General features: G+C 32.4%; 1 protein-coding gene across 1 annotated transcript; it reads right to left on the bottom strand.

Moving 5' to 3' along the window:
- Positions 1-9,939: 9,939 nt before the first annotated feature.
- LOC147071474 (lysM and putative peptidoglycan-binding domain-containing protein 2-like) lies at positions 9,940-18,965 on the bottom strand. Its single transcript, XM_085948113.1, has 3 exons — positions 18,785-18,965; positions 18,334-18,626; positions 9,940-12,518 (listed from the first exon to the last, which is right to left on the bottom strand). The coding sequence occupies exons 1-3, from the start codon at positions 18,953-18,955 to the stop codon at positions 12,278-12,280; spliced, it is 705 nt and encodes a 234-aa protein (XP_085804239.1). The 5' UTR covers positions 18,956-18,965; the 3' UTR covers positions 9,940-12,277.
- Positions 18,966-20,115: the final 1,150 nt, after the last annotated feature.

Here is a 20,115-nt window from a genome sequence, read left to right as displayed (position 1 = left end):
TTGCAAAAATAAAATATTCTATTTGTAGTTTTAAATGTGCTTGACAATTTTTCGCGATTACAATCTCAAAATGACGGTATATGAAGATTACCAACGAAACTAAAAGCCTCAGATGTCAAATTTTCTTTTCTCTGTTGTAATTTACTATTTTTGAGTTACAACACTTTTCTATGGGGATACAATATAGATGTGTAAATTTCAACGTGAATTACCTACTGAATGACTGATTGTTTCTGAACATAATATAAGATCAAAAATTAGAAACAGTGAGTGATACATTGGTTATTATGATTATTTCTAAGTATAGAAATATATATTATTATTCCTACAAAAAGCATTTCATTAAAAATATTATTTTACAGTTTGATAAATAATATACCTATATTATATTATACAATACAATATTTAATTTGGAATTAAATATGTGGTAAAAAAAAACATTTTTAGAAACTTATTATTCTCATTATCAAAATAAATAGGCCTTGTTGAATCATAATAATATATACATGGTGAATTGGGTCATTTTTTAGAAAATAAAACTTTAGATCCAATAATTTAATGTTATGGTTTGAAATCCCAGTATTATGAAACCCGGAATCTCGCTCGATTTCTTGATCCACAGTATGTTGAAATGCCATATTTCATGATTAGCTTTCATACAATTATTGTCAAAATATAATTTTATGTTAAAAATCTACATTTTTTTTACAGATAACATTAATTGGGATTTTGTTTTTTTTTAATATCAGATTAAATTTTTTGACCAGCGCATCTATTCTATACACAAGACTGCTATCGGCAGCTATCGAGGGTAGTTTTTCATATTTATTAGCACTTATAAGTTAGTTGTAATTGTTACAATAAGTGCTATGTTTTAACAGCACCTTTCTTGACTGTGCTAAATTTTAGAGCGAGATACAGTTTTGACTGTTTAGACGGCTAACTTATTGTAACAATTATAATACTTCAATACAAACATAATTATGAAAAACTACTCTCGATTGCTGCTGATAGCAGTCTTGTATATAGAATAGATGCGCACAGATTGCAATTAGCAGTTAGTGTAGCAAATTACTATTTTTCTACTTCTACTAAAAATCAAAGAGATATCGTAATTAACAATTAGGGATCATCCATACATGACGCCATGCGATATTCAGCATTTTTGACGAATTCATTGAAAATGATCAATTTCAATGAGTTAATATTTCGTTGGTTTTGTGACGTCATATTTTCTACAACCCCTACTTAATGACTCATCACTGTCTCTGCCTCTCCGAGTATGACGTCTAAAATGGATGACCTCTTAATGAACTTATCTTTTTTTGCCGAATTAATTACCTACCTAGAGATAAATAATATTGTCCACAAAATTAATCATTAAAAACATCATTATATTTTAAAGGATTATTTTTTTAGTGATAGACTATTAAAAATACTTTGTGACATAGTGGGTTAATATTTACAGGCAAAATTAACGTACAGTAAACATTAAATAGTTCCATTTTATTTTACTCCAATACAATTCCCAATTCCTCAAGTATACGAAGCAAGTTAAAAGTAATTATTTATTTACACCTAATAGTAAAAATTTGACTATAGATTTACATAAGGCGACATTAATTTAAAAAGAAAAATGAGAAGGAATTTATATTTCAAATGTCAAGTGTTAATATAATACTCTGTGAATATTGGTTTTATCTACATGTACAGAATTTCTAAAATGTGTATAAACTGATGATGTTAATCAAAAAAAAATTATGCATTATCTGATACTTGAAAGTAGTAGACTGTTTAGTAACCCGTATGAAATCAAGCAGGTTCAAAGTCCAATATTTCATCGAGAAAAATATTAGTTCTGGGGCCAATGTTCGACATGTACTCATATGATTTCGTGTCCGTGTGTATAATATTGTGTTGTAGGTACTATGCTAATATAGGCGAGGTGTGTTAATTCAAATAATAAACACATTAAAACACAGCAGGTGCGCACGCTTAAAAATGATTTGGGGGGGCCCATTTTGAAAAAAAATTCATGTTATTTTTTATTGATGTTTAAGGCGGCGGTAGGGGAGGGATTAACAAAATATAGCAGGTGCCTTTTATATTTACCCTTAGATTTTAGTCACTCCAATTGCGGAATATCGCAAGTTCATTCCCCATACCCAGTTACCTCGCACTTTCGTTAAAGCAATACACACCTTGCCTGCAGGTATAACTAAGGGTTTTCACCTATAACGTATTGTGACCTATTGCACCCACAAGTGGTTATCGAATGGTCATAATTATTATGATTATTAGTATGAAAGTGGACTGGATCGGTTACATACATAAAATGCCAGAGGCGTTACCAGCAAGGCAACGTCTGTATCAATCCCTCGAAGGCAAGAGAAAAGGCTACGTCAAAGCAATTGGAAAGCGTCGGTACGATCGACCAGAATGGATTTTTTGTGTTTGATAGAAGCTAAGACTAGTCAAGGATTGTGGTGCCGGAAATGATGATGAAGTAGTTCAATCAAAAATTGACAGTTAATCCCTTTAAAGTGACTAGCAAATGGTGCTGGCTGATCAATATAAATCATGAAAATAAAAAACAACCCAAAAGAAGAATAGTTTCCAGTCCACTACCTCTGAGGTTATTTTAACATTCGATACTTGCAAAGTTGTAATTATAAAAAAACATATCATCGACTTGGGAGAACAGTAGAGAAAGATTTTGTGACATGTGTCGGTGGCCATGATTCTTTTAGAACTGTGGAAAATATCAATTAAATAAGAAAAAAAATTAAACAATCCATTACATATTACATAGTAGGTACGACATGCCCTTCAACAATACAGTTAAACCATTGGAGACAATTGGAGCCAATTTGACACTTGTCATTGGTAAAAATGTTTATATAATGTAACATATTTATTTTTTTTAAAAGTAGAAATTGAAGGTTTTCAATACCTACACAAATTTTGTAGCAGTATTAATAAACTCTTTTAAAATTTAATCAGGTTGCTTGTATCTTCAATGGGTTAAAAATGTCACGAAATAGAAGCGGAAGATAACGTAATCTACAAGCCAAAACAGAACCAAAACAAAGAAATAGAATATATCTTGGCATTCTATAATTAAACTGCATTAATTTGGCTTCTAAATAAAAAAAAATACTAAATTCAATATTTACAATGCAATATAAATCAACCTTGACATTTAAAATAATTTTCAGATTACTGTATCTTACAATAACATTTTTTATATAAAACCATATTATGTTTACGCCTTAACAAAAAGAAAAATATTATATTTAAACGAACTAGCTATATATTATTGTTCAGTGCAAACATAATATAGTATGTTAAAATACAAAATGTACGAATCAGTAACAGTATCGCGCGAATATTAGTTATTTTAACCTTAACTGACTTTTGACTTCTCAATAACATCAATAAAATAATTTCAAATTTGTTCTGGTCACAAAATTTTTAATAAATGAGTACCTACATCATTCTTTGACATGTTGATATTGTAAACAAAAAAGGTAAATTTAGTATTCACCTCGTATCTCTGTAGAGTGCGTTAAGCCAAAAGGGCATTTGCTAACATATAAACAATTTGGAATGTTACAAATGAACACCATTTAAGTGATTAGGTACACAAAATTACGATAAATTCAAAATTGTAAAATCTGTGATTGCAAATACCTCAAAACAATATTATTTACGTTTGCTGATTTTTACTGACTACTGACTCAAACTAAATAAATATACCTAGTATCTTATTCTTTCTTAAAATTGACCTAAAGCAAGTTTTTCATAATATATCCACCTGTAGATCTATTCCAACTACATAACAACATAAATTTTATTTTAATCAACTTTCTGAATTGAGATAACAACTTTGTTACAGTGCACAAGGGTTATCGAGATCGCAAAGTAACATCTGTCAAACGAAAACGTTTATTCAATACAGAATAACTTGACCAGAGTGCTTCTGCATGTGCAGACTGCCACTGACTTTTATTAATTCATTGTCAAAATGACTTTCGACTAACCTAAAAAATTATAGCGCATGCGGAAGATGTGTTCTGATGCTAAGCAATCAGCTGTTGCAATGCCGCCATTTCGTTAAATCGTCGCAATATTAATTGAGATGAACCGCACAGATTCCGATGTCACATATAATACCAATATACTGTCAAAATAAGAATATAATTCCGCATAATAATACCTATAGCAAGATACATTGCCATTCTAATTTGAAGAAAATAGTTTGTGTAATATGTACAGCTAAATATTCTGCCTATAATGACAGCTCCTGGACTTATCTAGTATAATGCGATCGCCACAGGCGCTGTTAACATGTTATTTTTGACATATTCATTTCACGAGAATCGTAACTTTTCGAATACATCATGGAATATTTATCCAGATTTTGGAGTTATGCGTTATGTTGGAATAGATCTATTGACAGTCAGTGACGCAAACTTAACGCAATTCAAGATTATTCAGGTGTTTAATGATGAACTTATGGCTTCACGGTTATATGAATTTCAGGTTTCTGTTATACCTTCAGAAATGTATAATGTACAGTCATAATGATGTATCTAAGAACAAATGATAAGATTTAATTAATCATTTTTTTTATTCAACGAATAATTCATAAGATTTAAGAACCTAACATTCTAATTATTGAACATACATAATTTTGAAAACACTTCTGAGAAAATATATTATAAATAATAGAAAAATCTTTTTTGAAAAAAGTAAGACACCCAGCAGGAATCGAGCCTGCATCTCTCGGGTTTCGCGCCCATGCAGATAGATCACTATGCTATAGGCGTCATACTTAATTGTGACAAATTTTAACTAATGGCTCTTAATACTCTCTGAAGCGCTTTCTAAATTGAGTTAATATTGGCGATCGGCTTTTGTATTTTAAATATCGAAAATGGATAAAAGGATGGAAAGCGGAGACAGGAATAATGACACGTTTTGACTTCATTTCGTGAACATTAAAACACAAATGCGGTCTGTAAGTATATAACTCAATTGATACATGAATTGAATATTTCATAACCACAACAAAAAATGTACTTAAAAAAAGAATTTTATTAATTAATAATAGATAATTTCCCACTCAGGATTCAATATAAATCATGCCGTGTAATATTATGAAAATATTCCATTTATCTGTAAAATAACACCGCCTTATCAATATAATTATTTAATCATCTAGTATCAACTACTATCACAAAACTATTTCCAATATTATCAGGCGTTTATCCAATCTTACAGGTTAAATAATATTACTGACTGACCGTAACTCCTTGGCATCTCCGCAGTACTGTCAACTATGAACTATGCAGGAGGTGCCAAATAGGTACGGTTCGAATATAATAGACAATCCATGGAGGGTAACCTAAGTACCCAATACATTCCCAAAAATTATTTTTACAACAAATAATTATTAAATTCAAAATTATTCAAACTTTGTACACTTCCATACACGACATATTACATAAATCAACGATGGTGAACGCTTTTGCACGAAACTTCAAAAGTAGGTCTATCTCAATTCTTTAATTATTGAAATGATATTGAAAAAATCACTAAGGCATAGATTACACACAAAGCAGCGTGGCGGGGTCCACGCGCAAATTTTGCAAGTGGCGCGGTGAATCATCAAAAATACAACATAATCAAATATTGCAGAGCACACTGCTCGGGGCACACACGGCGCCTTAGCTGTCTCATATTTCAACGCATACAGAAAGCAGCGCGAGCGTCTTTTGACTTCGTAGCACGAAAATACTAAATATTCAAATACGTCAAGCCCATTGAATGCGACAAGCACATGGGCTGCGCGCTTTTTTATTTATCCGCTTCTGGATGCGTTGTCGATAAACGGGCGCCGGGCATTAAAAGAATAACAATAATATCATTGTTTAGTTACTGGCGTGCGATATATTGCTTGCAGAATTGTGTCATCGTGAATATGGATTACAAGCCGCTGATAATAATAATAATTTTGTGCTCCTCACGCTCCGTATTACATAAGTGAAGACTAATGCGCGGGTGGAAGGAGTGTCATTTCGGTTGTATTCATGTTTCACGGGCCTACTTCCTAGTGAGTGCCCCGATCCGCCGCTTTTGGTGGGCTTTGTCCCTGAATGTATGAAATTGAAGCAAAAAAAAGGACCTCTAGTCCACTGATGAAGCTGGCTACAGATGACTTTGCATTGCAGGTTCATTTGCAGATGACTTCACATTACTGCTATGACATTTAAATGCCAATTTGCAGAGTGTATGAAAATACAATCTGTCACGATAAGCAGCCAATAATAGTACACTTTGGCATTATTATTTAGTTGAAAAAACTGTTTATAATATAGCACTTGAGTAAGTAATCACAATGAACATAAAAAATGGCAGCCATTTTGCGTCAGTGAGAAAATCGGAATGGCAACTGAGCGATGTTATTTGCGGAGTTTACCAACTTAACCATGCTTGATGCGTTTGTTAAACAATTTTAAATGTCATAACACTAAGGCTCAAGACTAATAAGGCTCCTTCTATTTATAGTCCAAATTCTTTGATTGTAATATAATAAAATAAAACCATATAAATAACTACATAAACATAATTTTTAATCTTTTTGTGACTTGTTATATAAAATTCTGAAAAAGTTCATAATTATTATGTATTAACATATTTTCAATTTTTATCTTATATATAAAATATCCCCTATTAATTGTGGTCAACAAAATCAAACCTTGTCTGTTATCACAAGTATAAAATATATACCAATGACGAGGTTGTTTTGAAGGCAATTTTTTTATAGAAGCCCTAAATTTGTGCAAATTGTGTGATCTTTAGGTATTTTGACCACCCTTAAAGACATGCAAAAGTGTAAACTTTTAAATAATTTTGAATTTAAGCTGTATTTCTATACCCACCCTCAATAATTGAAAGTATTAATTTTCAATAAAGCATTGTAAAGAAATGTTCACTTCTTATACTAAGCGGATTAGGTTTCACTTAATCATCGTCATTGCGTCTGTGAAAGCGGATATGCTGCCCCACTAAGCATAATTACAGTATCTACTATGGAGATACTGCGTTCACTCTCAGTGAATCGGTAACTTCACAAAGCACAGAAGCAAAATTACAGTAAATGTGTATATACTGTAAATAAGCTTCTTATTTATCTCTCAGAAAATATTTTGTTTGATCCATAATTCACTGGATTTAAGCTTAGTTAAGCATTATAGACTCACTAGTTGTAAAGTAGTATTTTTGATTTTAATAAAAATAACTGATAAATAAATGTACCAAGGAAAGTAGCATAATATTATATATTCGTCGCCATTCAGACAAGTCACTATCAGCAGAAATGCCCGTTTTAGTGAGAAATCCCACAGGAAGCGTCGTGGCAACATGTGGAATTCATGCGGGGTTTATGAGGCATTTGCTCAGGATACATTGTACTCTCTTAACCCATTGGAGACAATCGGTGCCGATTCGGTACCGCTGTTTCATGATGTTTCTGGACATGGTGAAAATAAAACATTTTTAATCATATTTTAAGTTGAATTTACTTAATTTTTTAATGGTGTTATTTATATAGAGTCCGCTATATTTTTTAAGAATTATTTGATTTATAAAATCCATTTTTATTTAAATTTGTCAAAATAATGACCAGTTCAGTAGATATCAGACGTTTGAGAGTAAAAAACATATGGTGGCCCTCCATCTTCTAAATATCTAGAAGCGTATTATATTTAGCTCCAGTTTTAGTATATATTTATTTTATAATTACTTCTATCATAGACTTTTTACCTTTGTCATTTTGTATAAAAAATGGCTTAAAAAACACAAAAAACTATATTTGACATGTTTTATTGATTTCACTGATATAAAATATTAAATAAATACTAGAAAAATTTAATACCTATAAATATTTAAATGATTTATTGGAATTAAATGAATAATAGATATGTTATATCAAGTTTAGTAATCAGTGTTTTTTTAAGTGATCCTGCAAAATCTACCTGTCTCCAATGGGTTAAAACAGGCCAAAGTTTGACTAATCAAAGAGCAATGATGCCAAAATGTTGATTTTTCATACATCAACTTTCGAAGACTACTCTTATCTAAAAAGATTTCTTACGTTGATAGTTACTTTTGACTTAACAGCGATGAATTATTCATCAATACTTGAAAAATAACAATAAAATTTTTCCCCCAGTCAGCTTTGTCTCGCATGTAAAGAAAGATTTTAAAGATAACAGATAGACATTTTCGCTGACACAACAACGTGATAGTAAATTGACGCATGTGTCATTGAGATAGTAAAATTTATCATAACCTAACATAACAATGTGATAGAATGTATGTAGATTAGCAATAATTTTATTATTATTTTTAACATTCATTTCAAACTTAGTAGATTAGCAATAATTTTATTATTATTTTTAACATTCATTTCAAACTTAGTAAATTTTAAAATTATATCTACAGGATGATAATAAATTGATATGTCTTACAATAATAAAAATACATATTGACCTATTGAAGAGGTATTGACATGCAACTTACTGATAATTATAATAAATAAAAGTTAAATATTACTAGAATAATTATATCTAATTTAAAGCAAATTATGCAAGCATATTATATCGGACTAAGTATTAAATTAATTGAAGTTATGCAATATTATACTTTATGACATATATTTAAAAAAAAAAACTCTTCTGTTTAATAATAATAATATGAATTATAACTAGGCATTCTCTGTCTTCAACAAATACCGATACGCTATCATTATATTACATTGGTTTTAGTTAATTTTCTGAAGACAGTGGAACCTTGGTCTTCAATTTTGTTTTTCAAGAGTTGTTAATTAAAACTTAAAACTGAATAAAGCAGATTTTTTAGCATCGTTAGTTTTTTCCAATATTGTTAATAAACTCATTTTCTCAATAATAACTCTTCTGCAATGTCTTGTGAAAAATAAATGGGTACGTTACATACCTACTGCAAAGTGCTTTCGAATTGCCTGTTAACGTGTACAAATTTTTCTACTGGGAAATCTCAATTAGCAGGAGGAAATATAAACATATTATAAGTCGACATTTGTTTGAATTGGCAACTACTAGAAATAGACGTAAATACATCAATTTCTTCCTACGCAAAAAATATTGAATCTGAAAATAACGTAGTGGAAACCGAATTGGCTATCGGTAAGCATTACATTATCAAAGTAAATTGTTTACAGGCTTATTTTTATATATACACCAACAAAGTCTGCCCAATTCGCACTGTTCATTGCGTGGAGTAACAGGACATAAATGCGGAAACAACGAGGCACGGTAAAGTAATCGTCGGGGAATAGTAGGTAGTATGGATTGTGTGGTCTGCCTCAACGCATACTCCTAGAATACATTCTTATTGCCGGAGAGATCACTGATTACCTTTAAGAGCCTTGTTGTTTCCGCATCGATTCTTCATGCCCAGACAATCCATGCAATGAACAATTGGCCCGCAACATGTTGCATATACATCGTAGTTGAGCTGTTAAAACCATGGTTGTGACAAAATTAAAATTTGACATGAGAGACAGACATAAAACTGCCCCTATGAGCACAAACATCATTTGAAAGCCTATGGATAATTTATCTAAATATAACAATTAGTAAAAGACGTGTCATCATTTGTTTGTAATATCTCTGTTGTGATTACAGAAACACTATGTAACATTCATATTACAGTCTTATTAAAATGAGACATGTTAAATTGGAGGTTACTATAATTATTCATATTTTAATTTTGATGGTATATAGAAGATTGAGTTTTACTAAACTATGTAAATGAGCAGGAATTTAAAAAAAAAAAAACCCTAAAATTGTCACATAGAAGGTTTTAACACCTTATAACGATATATTTTTTGCCTGTTTCAATATTAAGTATAAAATATTTAGCTCTAAAACAAGTTAAACTTGGTTCCACTGTGTTTGTTAGAAAGAAAACATGGTCGTTACTGGGGGATTAAAAGATTAATTATTTTATTAAACGCCTGAATATTAAAATTTATCATGACAATAATTATAAAGCGGAATATATCACTATCAGAAATCATATCAAAACGCAGAGTTTTTAGACAATTAATATAACCTTGTTTATTTACACCCACTGTTACTGAGTCAAAACCATAAGTCTAATATCAGCCGCACATAGCAAGGTTCGGTTAAATATTAGGTGTTTTTTTTTTTTTAAATATAAATCGCCAATCGTTTTGGTGCATGGACAAAGATTTCGGCGAAATCGGCAAGCGAACGACGGGGCAATTCTAAAAGTTATTTTACTTAATCGACAACATTATAGGTTAGTGCTCTTCACCCTTTAACGTGCTATTTTAAACCACACGTATATAGAATGAGAGAAAATAAATCACAATCATCAAATGCGTAATCAACTCGAAATCAAACAAACGAAGCCAGCTTATTTTAATTACTAAACTTGTACGTACGTAACATTATACATATTTTAGAAATTTGCAAACGTGTACTTTTACAACAATTCAGTCCCATAGTATATTACATTTCATAGAGATAATAATCATTTTATTAGGAAAGCCTCTCTCAACAACTGTCATTAGTTTATATAAAAAAAAAATCATCAAAGAGACACTTCGATAAAAATAAAGAATGTTCAATTTTGCAATAATACTTTGACTAAATAAGGGGTCGTCCATAAATGATTTTCAGCATTTTTAACAATTTATCACATTTTATGACAAAATCATTTACCCCCCTATCTAAACTGTGTCACATTTTTGAAGCCGCTCCTCGATTGATTTCATTGGAATTATAATCATAATATGAATTATGATATAATCTCTTCGTCACAAATCATCACACTATATCAGACTCCCTGGGGCATGACATCATATATGGACGACGACCCCTAAATACAACTTATTTGTTCGTACAACAATATACTTACTAACTTTGACAATTTATCACTTTCAATATTACAAAACCAAAATTATCAAGATAATTTTACAGAAAACAATGTATTTTCATATCCTTATTGTTCTAATCAAACAATATAACTTGTGTGATCGTAAATAAAATATTTCATCCGGTACATTGTGATTAATATAAACCAAAATAAATGTATTATTACCCATTATCATAATTCATGGTATCGAGGTAAAACTAAATAAGCAACATAGTTTATTATCGCACTTGATGAGTTTTACCTCTGATAAGACTCAAAATTCATTTTATATTTACAAGACAGGGAAGTTTCTCTACTTATGAATGGAGTAGGTTGTGATATGACATTCTTTTAACCAAGTTTTGAATTTATAGATCAAGTCAGTGGTTTTCAAACTGTTTCGTTTCACAGTAAAAATTAAGTTTGGGAGCTTCTTTTTTAGCTCTTCTTACATCTTCACTTCACATCAAAGTGTGCGCCTCTATGATGCAATTAATTCCCATTCTTTTGTCTGCCGGAAATTAGGGTAGTTGTATCTAGTTTGAATCCAAGATTTGAGTAACTGTACGGTTCAACAACAAGCTCACCTATACCACCGACTAGTATTTTTTTTTTATAAAGGTCCATGAAATGGGACAGTTTGAAATCCACTGGGTTAATGAGAGTTTGAATCTAAAATGTCACTTGATCTATGAATACATAATCCAGTTCAATACACACACAAAAGAACATACTGATTCGTGAAATATATCATTTTTAGTACTACACTGTAATAATTCAGGGTCTATACAAATATAACTACTGCTATATAGTGAGCATCAGCAATACTGACGGATACAATATTAAATTCAAACTGCCAGTTTTGGTGGCACCCATTTCATTTTAGACTTATGGTACGGTCCACTTACGATGTTAGTAAGTGATCAATGTTGATTGTAAATAGATCTTACAATACATACGCATACAAACACCGTAATGAGACTGCACCTTTACAATGTACTGATATTTCGTAAGAAATATTTTAATACAGGACGATGTTTATTTATTATTGCAAACAATATTTAATATAATATGAAAAATCAAGACTTACCACGCTTGGCATCTCAGGTACGCTTGGGTGACGAGCACAATTCGTTCGGCCTGATGTAAAAAATAAAACGTTCGTGCTTTGCATTGTTTGATTTCAAATTAGACGAATATCGATGTGGACGCGCGTCGGACAGATGGACAACGTTGAGTTAGAGGGTAATCATTGCAGGCGAGTGTAGGCCTTGCGCTCCATATGCTACAACTGGAACCAGTCGTCTTGGGCGCGTTGCAACCGCTGCAGGGAGGACTTCACTCGTCGCCCCTGCGCCATCACCACCGTTTCTCCCGCGACGGGCCTCTGGTAGCTGCTACCGGCGTCTCTGTCCGAGGACGCTCCCATTCCAGAGTTGCTGCCCACGCCGCCGACCGATGCCGACTGACGCAGCCTAGAGGTCGGTCTCCGTCTTGTGTAGATTTCATCTAAATCACGGCCAAATCTATAAATAAAAAAATATTTAAATATTATTAACATCCTAGAAAACTCAATCAAGGGTGTGCAGCAACAAAACTCAAATAGATGACTATCAACTTCCAATGTCATAATCAGCCTGGATCTATTTATAGCACTTTTGAAAATATTCTTTTGTCAATATGTGCATTATAGATACGTTTAGTTTAATGATCACTTGACTGGTTCTATGCCTTCAGCGAGTCATTTCGCTCTATAAGGCCATGATCGACAGGCCGCACATACAAATTTCGCAAATTATCTCGCCTGACTTTAAACTGAAATTACCAGCCACTGTCAATTGATTAGTATAATCTAAAAATTAAACACACAGTGACATCTATTTGAATAATTATGAAACACTATGCCACAGATTATCAGTGTTACAGCGATTGTAGTAAGAGCTTTATTCTATGTTTAACGTAGGTCGTTAAAAATCTGCGGCCGGTCAGATACAAATTCTTCATTCTTAACCATTATACTGCACGTGGACCCTTAAACAATAATTAATGCAAACTTACGTTTCCATATTTACGATAGTGTAGTACATATTTACCAGCATAACTTGTCCACTGAACGAGGGCGCCACATGCTAACATTTTTCATACCTATAATATAGTATTTTTATACTGTGATGAGCTAAGTTCTAAATTCAAACAGTGGACGATTTATATTGGTATATCTATAGTATTTTACAGCACTAAAAGCTACAAAAATCCTACATACAGCCTTGTAATATTGAAATATAGATTATACTTTCGCATTGGCAATCCTGGTAGGCTTCTCATACAGCGTGTCCGAAAACTTGTACGTATGCAGTTCACCGTATCACACTTCACCGTGAAATGTTGGAAATAAATGGCCGTATATTGAAGACCTTCCAACCGCTTTGGGTCGTATAGTCAGCGCGCGAAATGGAAAAATTTACGAACCGGAGCGCTCGACAGTTTTCTGAAGATTTTTACATAGTAAAGTTATCAAAGTTATGTGTTTTTTTTCATAAAAATAAGTGTGTTAGATTTTCTATTATATGGCCTATCAAGCTCAGATTATTAGTTAAATTATTTATTCCACAAAACAGAGCGATAATTTTACCGATTTCACGAACAGGTACGGCGCTCCGGTGCGTTCCGGTCCATTTCGAGCCCTGCGTATAGTACTGACATAAAATTCATGTCTAAATAAAACACGGTTCTTGTCGGTTTACACTTTACACTTTACAGGAAGCCAGCAGCAAACAAATTTTGAAAATAGCCGATATACTGGATTATTTGTTACGTTAGGTTTTCATTCTTGAATTCATGAATTTTGCCAAAATCAGCTATGAAAATAAAATTAATGTTCATATTGAATCTAAAAAAATTGGAGACAGATACGGCGAACTGTACCACGGTGAAATGTTTTACGTACAATTTACATGTAACCCTCATACGGTTCAGACTCTGTTTCCATACATATATGATTTTATGAAACCTAAGTGTTTCTGTGATTGTTTTACTACTACATCAATTTTAATTGGGCCTCATGACTAGTTGTAAATAGTGTTGTTACTTACTGTATAAAAATTTCTTATTAGAATATTTAAAAAAAAAAATAGTAAACATTAAAGTAAACAATGTTATCGGAATAATAAAGGATTTATTACCATAAACACTTATGAGAATCAAATTTTAATTTATGGTCTACAGCGTGTACACAAAATTTGCATCACTGTAATAATATAATAATAATTTGCATGGTATAGGATTTTTACTTATCAAAGTTTTGATTTTTGTATCAACAAACTAATATTGACCCAGATAATTTATTTTTTACAAGATACCGTAAAAAACATTTTAATTGTCAAAACAATGTCATGAACACGGCATACAAATTTCGTACACAAAGAAATGTAAAAGATTAAGCATGTATATTGGTGTTGGGCTGTTAAAACTTATGATGCGACCAAATTGAAACTTTATAGTAGACAAAGAAAACTGCTCTATACGCACAAAAATGTAGACTTGAATTTTTCTGTAAGTCTGCGAATAATAATTTTGATTATCAGATTGTGAGGGGCTATTTCGGAGAAGTATTACGGTCTTACTAAAATGAGACATGTTAATCAGAGGTTTCTACAATTCATAATTATATTTAATTTTGATGGTACATAGAACATTTGTTTTACGAAACTATGCATAGAAAACACTAAATTGCATGTGAATAAATTTAAGAATATTTTATTAATTCACAAAAAATTGTAATTTTAAAAATAGCAACACTTCCATGTGTTAGTCACCGTTTTGTTGTCATTCCATTCCCATGTATGCATGGCATGGCCGCCATAAGGGGAGGGCTGACAGGGCTCTAGCCTGGGGGCCCGAGCTCAAAGGGGCCTGGCGTGAGGGGTAGACCAGATAAGTAAGATAAACATACATTACAAATTTACACTGAGGCGAGGCGATTTTACTTCGGGAGTGGTGGTTGTGCAATGCAATTTTTGATTATTGTGTCGATACTCGATAACTCCATAATTCAGAGGATATACACATAAACACAAAAAGTCACTAAAATACACAGAATACTTTTAATTTTACCTCCAACACCATATATTTATAGAGCGTCATACTGCCTTTAACCTTAGTAATACGTAGGGGGCCCACCAACGATCCTAGTCTGGGGGCTTGCATTAGGATGTTGAGGCCATGATACATGGTGTTCGTAATTAGTTTGTTTTACATAATGTCAACATTCTATGCATCAGGCCCTTAGAGTAGTGTTTCGTAAGCGGCGGTCCGTGGACTGGTGCCGGTCCGTAAATAGCATTGTCACCCATTTTTAAATACATATACAAAAATTCCAGCCAATTCGTCATTCACAAAGTGAAATATACAAATATTGCTTCAGTTTTGTATATCACTGAAATCACTGACCATGACGTCAGTAACAAAAACTAAATAGAGAAACCGAATGGATGTCAATGCAGCGCTTAAGCCACGGTCATCAACTATTCTATCAAAGATGCAGCACCAGATTTCGCACTATTTATTTACTTATTAACAATTTATTTACTAACTAATTTATTAACTATTTATTTACTTATTAACAATTTATTTACAAATCAGTTTCTGATTATTTCCTTTAACAATATATTTTTTTGTATTCATAATCAGACTGTTATATGTATTCTGTCTATCATTTATAATACAAGATTTAAAAACTAATAAACAAAATACTATATAAATAATAGTTTTTATATTGCATTAACGGTCTGCGAAATATTTCTATTATCACCGGTCCGCATGTGTAAAAAGGTTAGGAAGCACTGCCTTAGAGCACTGTGAAATGAATGAGTTTGACAACTACTGCTTTATGCATATTATGTTAGTATGTAGATATGGCTAATTTTAAAAACATTAAATATGTTGATTTTTTAAATAAGTGCTAAGCAGGGCAAAGAAATATCTACTTAGCGTAATGTTCATTATTTGATAAGCCAATATGTAAAACCCACGCAGCAAAATTGACCAAAACATTTAGTGTGAACTGGTATTATTATTATCAAAGAACAGCATAAAATGCAATTACTTGTGCACTACATGAATTATTTATCCAAAGTATTGAAATGAGACGCAATTATTCTTTTGAACCCAATTAAGACACAAATATTTAGTCAATAATTATACGCACAAGAAAATACTAATAAGGTATTCGTTATTAATAAACTATTGACTGTCATGCTAAATATTACTGTAAAATATTCATATTAGTTACATTGATTACGTTTCAAATGGCTTTATTTAATTGCACTGACAAAAGACAATGAGGGTGGTTAGAAGGGTTCCATAACAAAACAGAGCAACGATAAATATAAATATGACCTTTCAGGAAAAATATAAATTTAATATTGAAATTGTCCTATCTCTATTATGTTGATAGATTTTTAATAGCACAGATTTTAAATACGCCATAATAAATCAAATTATATACCTAATTTCTGCATTCCTAATCGCTAGAAAGCCTCAAATAAACGGGACTTAGCTCAGTGTTGCCGGCAAGCTTAGGATATCTCATCTTAATCATTATAATATGTTCAAAATGATTGGGTGACTAGGTACAACGAGATAATGACCTAACCTAACCTAACTTAACCTAAATAGATTCCACAAAAATTAATGTTTCATTTTTCCCAAGGTTGTTCTGTTTTGTCACTGTTCTGTTTTCTGTTTTGTCCGTTACCGTTAAAAGAACGTACAGAGAGGTGAAAAGGAGACAGAAATAGTTCATATTGTAAAAATTACAGCACAGAAATGAGTAACGTCTTCTTTCTCGACGGCGAAATTATTTTGGAGCCATATTTACATATTTACCGCCATCCTGAATATCTCAAAAAAAATGGAGTTAGTTATACAACTTTTATGACTATTCTGTAGTTATTCGCAAAAACACTGTTTTACTTTTAACGAAATTACACATATGCATTGAAGTAGACTGCAGTAAAATATTTTCTACCGTTTATCCATGGCTCAAAATATATTATTTTTCATTTGCTACATCTACATAACCATCCAATGTCAGTACTATCAGTGTAGTTTATGGGCTCTCTGTTTTTAATACACTAAATTATCTCAACATAGATATACCATCATAAATTGTCCGGTGTTCGAATTTAGAACTAAGCTCATCCCAGTATAAAAAGTATTAAATGGTATGTCAAATATTAGCATATGGCGCCCTCACTCAGAGGACAACTTATACTGGTGCATCTATACCAAATACTCTATTCATTGTTATATGGCAAGCATGTCAAACGTGTCGATCGCAGGATTGATTTTGGTCAATCACACCATAGGAACTGAATCGTGAAAATGTAATAAGGTTGTACATTACATTGTAATATAAAATGATTTCATTGATATTTTGAAAGGGAAGCATTGATCATTCCTATTGTTTAACATGAAAGTCATTTTGAAATTAACTATGAGGGACCCCATGTGACCTTGCCGTATCACTTGATTTTTATTGCATTATTCACGTAAATCCCGTGCTCAGTGCTCGAAATAGAAAATTTTACGAACCGGAAGGCTCGAAAATTTTCCAAAAATATTAACATAGTTATCTAATTTAATGTATATTTTATAAAAATAAATGTTAGATTATTTGGTTCTTGTCGGTTTAAGGGAAGCCAAACAGATTTTGAAAATACCCGATATACTGGATTATTCGTTAGGTTAGGTTAGGTTTGGTTTTCATTCTTGAATTCATGAATTTTTCCAAAATCAGCTATAAAAATTGAATTAATGTTCATATTGAATCTAATAAAATTGGAGACCGTATACCATAAGGTCATCTCTTTTCGCGAACTGTGCCACGGTGAAATGTTTTACGTACAATCTACATGAACCTTATATGGCACGGTTTAGAATGTTTAGACTAAAATCTTTGGATTCAATTATCTGAAAACTATGATTCTTCACATACTTAAGTCTGAATCCTGGATGACGACATACGAAAAAATACCCTCAATTTTTTCATGAATCCAGAGATGAGGTTGAGATGTTTTTTTTTCATCTAAAGATTAGTCTTTAATTTGTTTCGTGACTGATATTCGTGTTTCTTAGGGTAATTGTGATCATTTATCGATTTTACATATTAAAAAAATGCGTATTTTGCTACAAGACAAAACATATTGCTAAGAAGTGAATGCATCATAACAGACTTTCTCTCAAGACATTCTGTTGTTTGCCATTAGAACAGCTTCTGCCTTGATAAAACCTGGACATAGATACTCTTAGTAAAAGTGAAAGATGTGTATTGATACTTACTCGCTATTTTCACTAGTTCTTTGGACATCTTTCTTTATATTTGCTAATGAGGAATCAACCCTATTCAAAAAATCATCGAAAGTCTTTTTTTCATCAGGACTGCCAGGTTCAAAGGAATTGGAAGCACTAGGGAGACCAGCGATCGACGCTCGATGACTAATTAGGTCGGGTTGGCTAGTCCTCTCTTCGGGAGAAAATAATGTCGAATCTCTGGGTATTGGAATCATCAAAAATTCCCGTAAAAACAAGCTGTCCGACGCAAATAAGCGATTCGCTCGCCTTATCTTTTCCGTCTGAAAACACATTAGAAAGTTTAGTTTCATTAAGAGTGCGATAATAAATTAAACACTCAAAACATTGAAACGTCATGTGATATTTACAAAAGAACAGTTACGAAATATGACGTACTTTACGTTATTCGATGTGTTACGATATGTCAAAAAAAACTTACTGTCACTCCGTATTTTAAAGCTATTCCCTGAAGTGTCTCGCCTTTTAAAACTATGTGTTTGACAAGGTCATCCAGGCGCTTTACGTGATTGCTCGTGCTGCCATATTTCTTCAGAGATCTGCCAGAATCTCGAATAGATTTTCTCTCGTCGAACAACCACTCATCCTCCATATTTGACGGCAAATGAAAACATTTACGAATTTTAATGTGCTACGGTTGGTAGAATCAAGTTCAGTGCTGTCATAAGTAAAAATATCTTAAATAAGAAAAAACAGTGGCTCAAGTGGACGCACGAATTTATTCAATTGCCTCTGATCCATTGCCGCACATTGAAGAGCGCACCAAACCACTGTCACCCTGCACTAGACTCCGTCTTAATCGAACATAAATCACGGGAGTCTATGTTCGTATTCTAGTCATATATTTTGAGGTCGTTCGGCGGGTTTTTTTTTTATTTCTTAGCTTCAAAGTCTTTATCTAATGGCAACTAGCGTTCGCATTATTTTGATATTAGTTATCAGTGGCGGCCGGTGGTCTTCAGAATAGCATTTTTTGATAGTGCGCAATGGTTTACCTTCTATACCCAGCATTGGAGCATAGGGCAAGCACAAATTCGCGCCACTTCCCTCGGTCCAACGCCAACTCTTGCGCCTCCCGCCATGTCAGACCTGCAGCACGTAGGTCACTTTTGTAACACCGCTGCAGGGTGAGGGAGGGCCGGCCATGGCAACGGAACCCTTGAGGATGTGCCATAAGGGTATGAAGTGTCACACTCTTTGGCGGCATCAGGAGCACTTGTCCTAGCCACGCAAAGGTCGTAAAGCGTCTCTTCATGATTACCTTAATCACCGAAGATTGCCGTGTTAATAAGCTAAGATAATATCTTAGTGTACAATAGTGACTGCAACGTCGAACTTCTCAGAATGTAAATTAAATATTTCTTTAAACACTTGAATGATTTAATATCAATAAAGAAAAATAAATGTCACGGTTTATGGCTTTACGCTGCGAACAATGAATGCGTCAGCCAAATATGAACCGTTCTAAAAACGGATGACGACGCTGGGTCACTTTGTTAATAGTAAATAGCGGTATGTTTATTTCTTAAATTTTACATTACTATTAATTTAAGTGAAATTATAAAATAAACTAACATTGCATGGGTAATATTTATATTGTAAATCAGCGTTCCTTCGAACTCAGATTTATTTCTGATGTATTTATATGTCATTAAAAGTATGTTTCTCTTATATTATCGTTCTTATTTATTATTCAGCTACGACCTACTACTCATGTAGTGCTGCTGTGTTTTTTTTTATTATTTTGAATGT

This window comes from Rhyacophila brunnea, unplaced genomic scaffold (assembly GCF_057557595.1).
Source record: "Rhyacophila brunnea isolate RB1 unplaced genomic scaffold, BYU_Rbru_1.0 scaffold_20, whole genome shotgun sequence".
Classification (NCBI taxonomy): Eukaryota; Metazoa; Arthropoda; class Insecta; order Trichoptera; family Rhyacophilidae; genus Rhyacophila; species Rhyacophila brunnea.
This window is presented reverse-complemented; position numbering and strand designations above follow the sequence as displayed.

What these genes read in the sequence shown, in the direction of transcription:
- LOC147071474 (XM_085948113.1), bottom strand. Translation starts at nt 18,955, where the DNA reads ATGGAGGATGAGTGGTTGTTCGACGAGAGAAAATCTATTCGAGATTCT. An exon ending in CTTTAAAATACGGAGTGACA is followed by an intron (nt 18,627 to 18,784) that starts GTAAGTTTTTTT and finishes ATGTGTTTTCAG; the next exon opens with ACGGAAAAGATAAGGCGAGC. An exon ending in AGAACTAGTGAAAATAGCGA is followed by an intron (nt 12,519 to 18,333) that starts GTAAGTATCAAT and finishes TTTTATTTATAG; the next exon opens with ATTTGGCCGTGATTTAGATG.